The sequence below is a fragment of the Egretta garzetta genome, unplaced genomic scaffold (genome assembly GCF_000687185.1).
Source record: "Egretta garzetta isolate BGI_Z169 unplaced genomic scaffold, ASM68718v1 scaffold7, whole genome shotgun sequence".
Lineage (NCBI taxonomy): Eukaryota > Metazoa > Chordata > Aves > Pelecaniformes > Ardeidae > Egretta > Egretta garzetta.
This window is the reverse complement of record NW_009260350.1, coordinates 1762549-1768880: the sequence shown is the minus strand read 5'-3', so window position 1 is coordinate 1768880 and position 6332 is coordinate 1762549. Positions and strand designations below refer to the sequence as shown.

General features: G+C 52.9%; 1 protein-coding gene across 2 annotated transcripts in view; it reads left to right on the top strand.

Moving 5' to 3' along the window:
• Nucleotides 1-6332, top strand: part of TBX5 (T-box transcription factor 5) — a 39506-nt gene that overhangs the window by 5031 nt on the left and 28143 nt on the right. For both annotated transcript variants that reach the window (XM_035898343.1, XM_009642847.2), the window contains 3 exons: nucleotides 2354-2628; nucleotides 3323-3470; nucleotides 5424-5576. In XM_035898343.1, coding sequence (XP_035754236.1) covers nucleotides 2354-2628; nucleotides 3323-3470; nucleotides 5424-5576 — 576 coding nt within the window. The remainder of the gene's footprint in view (nucleotides 1-2353; nucleotides 2629-3322; nucleotides 3471-5423; nucleotides 5577-6332) is intronic.

Sequence of the window (6332 nt, the reverse complement as noted above, 5' to 3'; positions counted from 1 at the left end):
GATGCCCCGGCGGGGCCGGGCGTGCGGAGAGCCCTCCCTGCGCGGATATATTCAGAAGGAATTGTTTCTTCTGGCTTCTCTCTTAAACCAGAACAGTTGGATCGTTAATCCCAATTTCAGGCCTTTGGAAGCTTTCCAAGGCGAACGCGAGTTGCAACCACTTGGCCAAAAGCTAACCTTGTTTAGAGGAGCTCGCGGGGCGATTTCGTTATTACTATTATTATTATTATTATTATTACTACTGTTATTTTTAATTAAAGCAGCAGCTCGGCCCTTCTGAGATTTTGCAACGCCTTCCCGCCCTTTACACAAGTTTCTTATATTTATTTTGCGCACATGGAGGCGAATATAGCCCCGCCACCCCTTTTAAAAGTCTATGTGCTCCTAAGCTGCTGATTATACACCGATAGCAAAGCTGGGTTAGATGCGGGGGTAGCTGTGTCCGCACATAAAGAGCACGCGGGTCTAACTGCGTCCCGAGACACGCTTCTGTCCGCCTGTCTGTGTGTCTGCGTGGGTGTGTGGAAAAATATACAGCCTCGCAAATCCAACTTTATTGGGACTGCGCGTAATCGATTCCATCACCCGCTTGGTAAACCCGACCCAGAGATACTTATACGCGTATATTTGCGTGCGTTTGTGGCGATTTAATATTATCTTTAATGCTAATATGTTGGAGGGCTCTTAAATCGAAGGGTGCTTAAGCCAGCGAGACCCAGTAAAATAGTCCCTCCAGTCCCGTCTGCAAACTGGGGGCAGCCCGAGAGAGGCTTTTTTCGTTGTGATTTTAAATTAAAATCCTCGGAGGAAGAAGGGGAGGGAAAAACCCAACCCCCTCCGCGCGTAGACATGGTAGTAGCCTTGGATTGCAAGGGCACAATAAACAAGGCAGAGGCAAACTTTCATTTTGCTCTGTCATCTGGCATTTGTTGTGGTCTTCCCAAATGAGCCTGAAGAGGGAGGGAAAAAAAAATAAATAAATACTGAGCTGGTTGTATGAAGTTTTAGCGAATAGATTTGTCTCACGGCTCGCCTTCCCCTTGAACCTCGCTGCTGCTGGAAAAATCGGTTTTAAAGAAGGGGCTTGCGTCCAAGGGGAGGTGGTACGAAGTGGGGGGGTGTGCATGGGGGGCACTGCCCGGAGGGAGGGGAGCCCCTGGGGCTCGGGGTCCTGCCGACCCCCGATGCCGGGACACGGGCTGGGGGTTGGGGCAGCGGAGGGACATCCCCAAAAACCCGAGTTCACGGGGGAAAAAAAAAAAAACCCACACCAAAAAACCAAACCAAAAAAAAACCCCAAACCCACCCCAGCGCACGGAGGGAGACATAAACCACCTTGCAGAAATTTCAAACAAATATCGCAGCGGACAGAAATCTCATCTGGAGAGCAATAAAATAGACATTTACAGTGCAGGGGCTTTGGGGGAGCTCGGGGAGAGGGTTCCTTATTTATCTAGTTCCCCGTGTTTAGCGTTGGAGGAGTCCGTGTTCTTGCGGGTCAGGTGGTTTTGATGGAGTTACAGATCATCCTTCAGGTGGAATTTGGTTTCTTCTCCCTCAAAACGGTAAAGCGAAATCCCCGCTTTCTTCGTTGGGAACTTTTTTCTCCCCCCCCTCCCCCGCCGCCCACCTCCAGTTTGTTACAACCGAATTAAGCCCCGGCCCGGGTGCCCTATCGCAGAGATAAGAGCCCGAGCCTCGGAGCGCCGTATTTTTAGAGGTGTGGGGGTTTTGGTTTCTGCGTATTTTAAGTCCAGGGCTACATTTTCATCTGCTTTATTTTTAAATATTTGGAAAGCTCAAACTAAAATAACATCAGTGTTTTAAGTCCCTGCCCTTGCAGTAATGGAAAATATTTCGAAAAGCCCCTGTCTTCTGTGTGTAGCCGAGGGTTTCCAAGCATTTGTCAGGTGTTTGCTGCTGGCCCTGTGCGTCCCATCCCACACCTGCAAGGGGAGTATTTATTTATTTTTTTGTATCTGCCCATAGAACTGTTAATACACATAGGGCCGGTTGGAATATAGGTATTTAAAATCTCTATATTTATATAAATATCGATATTTTTACTTTTTTTTTTTTTTTTGGCCAATCTCCCCTCCTTCTTCCAGCAGTTTATGGAGAGAGGGAAGCGAGTTGCTTCCAAAAGTTCTCACGGCCAGATTTGTTCAAAAGAAGGGACAGGCAAAGCCTTGGCGAAACAAATAATAATAAAAACCAGGAACAGATGAGCAGGGACACGAGTAGGTGAATAATTAACAATCGTAATTACGATCCGATAAATCGCCCATTTCGCCTCAGCTGAGACCTGGAGGGGGACCCAGCGGCACCCACCCACCCATCTCCCGCACCCCAGGGGATGATGCACCCTTCCTCTGCCCCAGTCTTTCGGGAAGGACCCCAGTCCCATCCTCCCCCTGCAAACACACATGCAAAACCACCTTGGAAAACTTTCCTATCTCCGCTTATATATTTATGTACCTCCTTCTTATTATTTTTTTTTTTTAATAGGCGTATGTTCCCCAGTTACAAAGTGAAGGTCACTGGACTCAATCCAAAAACTAAGTACATACTGTTGATGGATATTGTACCGGCGGATGACCACAGATACAAATTTGCGGATAATAAATGGTAGGCACGCGTGGGAGGGGGAAGGAGAGGGAGGGAGGGGAGCTCTGGGCCGGGCTTTGTGGGCAGCACAGGCCGGGGGACACCCCGGGACCAGCGGCTCATCCTCCAGCCGCGGAGGGCTCTTGGGCTGTGGGGGCTTCACCTGAGCCTCCCGGTATGCTCCTTGCATCAGGAAAAAAAGAAAAAAAAAAAGGAGAAAAGTCTGTCGCAATTAGCTAACAATAACTGTAATCCTCTTTGACGATGAGGTTATTGGTTATTGTGGAGCCGATAGTTTAATTATATTAAAAAAGGGAGTATCTCCGGGCAGGAAAATCTTTAGGGATTGGTACACGGCCCTAGGTCCCGGCTGGGGTGCTGGTAACTGGCGGGGGAGGGTGGGGGGGTGAGGAGGGAGAGGATGGGGTTAAACGGGGAAACAGGGAGAGCCATCTCCCACGGGAAAGGTGCCAGGGAGCTCAATCAGTTCCCCGAGCAGTGTTTGCAAATGTTTTTTCTCCCCAAGCACGGCACGACCTCCCAGCACCACACTGCCTGCGCATATGGGGATACCCGAGTGGGAAGGACCCCACTGGGGGGGGTGTGGGGGGGAGCAGGAGCCCACGGGAGGGACCCCACCATGGGGGGTGGTGGTGGATGGGGGAGCAGGAGCCCACGGGAGGGCTCGGAGCTCAGTGCCTGTGTCCCCACGCAGGTCGGTGACGGGGAAGGCAGAGCCGGCCATGCCCGGGCGCCTCTACGTGCATCCCGACTCCCCGGCCACTGGCGCCCACTGGATGAGGCAGCTGGTTTCCTTCCAGAAGCTCAAACTCACCAACAACCACCTCGACCCCTTCGGACATGTAAGTGCCGGGGGTGGGAGAAGGGGCCTGACGGGTGCTCACAGCCCTCTCCCATGGCGTGTCCCTCCCCCACCAAGGTCACAGCAATGTCACCCATCCCCAAAGCCCTTGTGCTGATGGCAGGGTGTTATTTTCTGCCCTGAGAGGGTGGGATGAACCCCAATGAAGGGCCCTCTCCCCCGCAAAAAATGGAAGCATAAACCTTAAAAATGGGCTATTTCGCAGCATGGCGTGGGAATTGATTGCAGACCCCCTCAGGGCCTGGAGTCCCATGAGTGGGCGAAATGTGCCCGCTTGAATTGAGTTTTTAGCTACTTGGTTTTAACCTCACAGATAGTCGTGGAGTGTTACGGTCTGCTCATTGCCTCCGTGAATTTGGCTAACAGGTAAAGTCAAGCAGGCATAATTATCCAAGGAAATAGGACCTAAACCCATGTGGATCCCTTGATCCAAAAAAAAAAAAAAAGCAACGATAATTAAATACAATAAAAAAAATTAATCGAAATCCTGCTAGAGTTTCTTGGGCATAAAAAAGTCTTTGCTAGACTTGTGGGGCTGTGAAAGCTTGTGTGAATTCTGCAGCCAGAAACAGCCCTCCTTGGAGGTCTCCAAAGATGCGTGTTCCTCTGAGCAAATATATACGTGCATGTATGAATAATATATATATCTATAAAAAAATATATATAATTACTTAAGCGGGTATGCGAATCCAGGTCCCACCATCCCTTTCCAACAGCGTGTTTTTCTCCAGTCTCATTTCAAAACTTCTGTTTCTTTTTTTTTTTCTGAGTACTTTTTTTTTCTTTTTCTTCACTAATTATTATTTTTTATATAATTTTAATTTTATTTTCATTTTGCTTGGAGCCTGGGAGCAAAGCAGTTTGCAAGCGGCTGCTTTCCAGGGATCAGGGCTTTCCCCATTCCCTTCCCAGGGGGGAGAGCAGAGACTCCGCAGCAGTGCAGCTGGGGGGACCTCTCCCACCCCCCAGGCTGGTTTTGGGGACCAGTCCTGGGGAGGGGGGACAGGGCCAGGCATCCCCTGCTGCGAACAGGCAGCTCTGCGGAAAAGTGCCTCGAACCAAAACCAAAGGCACAGAGGGGACAATAAGGGACTTCAGAGGAGGAGCTGCACCAGGAGTCTCTCAATTAGAGTCGCTGTAATGAAATTAAAAACCATTAGATCGTTCACCGTTGATGTCTACGACTTTCCTGGATGTCAAAGCAATTTGCTTAAACCCCCCGGACGGGGAGGCGGCGGCGGGGCGCGCTGCGTCGCGCTGTCGCCAGGGTCCGGCAGTCATTATCGGGACCCAGCGGCCCCCCGCTGCCCCCCCAGTCCCCCGAGATTAACCCAGTCCTGAGCAGGGACCGCTTTTTATCTTGAACACCCTCCTCTCCCATCCTCTGCGGGGGGCCCACACTAAATCCCTCCAGCTCCCCCATGCTTCCAGACCCCCTTCTTGCCTCCTTGCCCTCCTGGGGGGGGATGGTGTTGAGATGCCTGGGTCATCGTGGCGAGCTGGGAGGTTTTGGGGGCTGTGAAGGGCCTGGGAAGGCGGAGAGCCCCCACCAGCAGCAGATTCTGGGTGCCAACACATGTTGGGGAGCAGCTCTGGCTCCCCCCTGGGGGTGGAGGGCATAGCAGCACAGCCCAGGGCTGGGAGGGGATGTGGGGGCAGCAGATAAGGAGCCACCTTTTACAGCATCACAGGCTCCTTGTCTGGGGGTGGGTGGTTCCTTGGGAAATATATCCCCCCAAACCCAGCACTGCAATCAGCCCTGCTGAGGGAGCCTTGAAGAGGGCGAAGATTTTGGGGAAGGGGATGTGAGGATCTGCGGGCCCCTGTCCTCTTCCTCTCCCTCCTCTCCCCATCCTCAGGCAGTGTGGGGGGGTTCGCTGTGCTGTAGCCCCTCCATTCCCATGGGATGTCCTCTCCTTCTCCCCTTGCCCAGATCATCCTGAACTCCATGCACAAATACCAGCCCCGGCTCCACATCGTGAAAGCGGACGAGAACAACGGCTTTGGCTCCAAGAACACGGCCTTCTGCACCCATGTCTTCCCGGAGACTGCCTTCATCGCCGTCACCTCCTACCAGAACCACAAGGTGAGGGGGGCCCAGCACCCCACATCCCCTCTGCTTCCCTCCTCCTGCTGCTCCTCCTGAGGGCCTCAGCTCCCCTTTCCCCTTCTCCTCTTCTTTCTTTCCCCCTGCTTCTCCTCTTTTTTCCCCTCTTCTTTCCCCCCACTTCTTTTTTCATCCTTTCTCCCCCTTTTTCTTCTCCTTTTTTCTCCCCGTCTCCTTTCCCCTTTCCTCTCGCCACAGACCCATCCCATCCCCTCTGTTATTCCTGGCGACGCAGACAAAGCATTTAAAGACGGGGCTTAGGGCGAGCCGAGGAGGAATTAGCTCAACAGGATGGTTTGCTCAGAGAGGAGATGACCAACCGAGGAAGTTGGCTTTATCTTCTTTCCCCGCCATCGGTCAAAGCCCTGTAATCTGGCGAAGGGAGCCCGGCGCTCCCCTCGGCGGCCGGGGCGCTGATAACCCGACCTGGCTGCGCTCCGGGCCTTTGTTTGGGGAAGGGTTCCTTCCCGGGCGGCTTTGGGGGGTCGGCGGGGGGCTGTGGGGTTGGCGGCGAGGAGGCCCTGGAAGGAAAGGGAGGCTCTGTGCCTGAAATCAGCCCCTCGCCCGCCCAAGCAAAACAAAGCGGGAAAAAAAAATAATCAAAGTTTTCTTGGGGTGCTGCTGGGCGGACACGCGTGGGATCCCCCTGCTGCCCCTCTCCGCCTGCCTAACCCGGGGGGGGGCCCTGCCGCTGGGCTGCTGTCCCTTCTCCTTCCCCTGCTCGCTTTTGGGGTT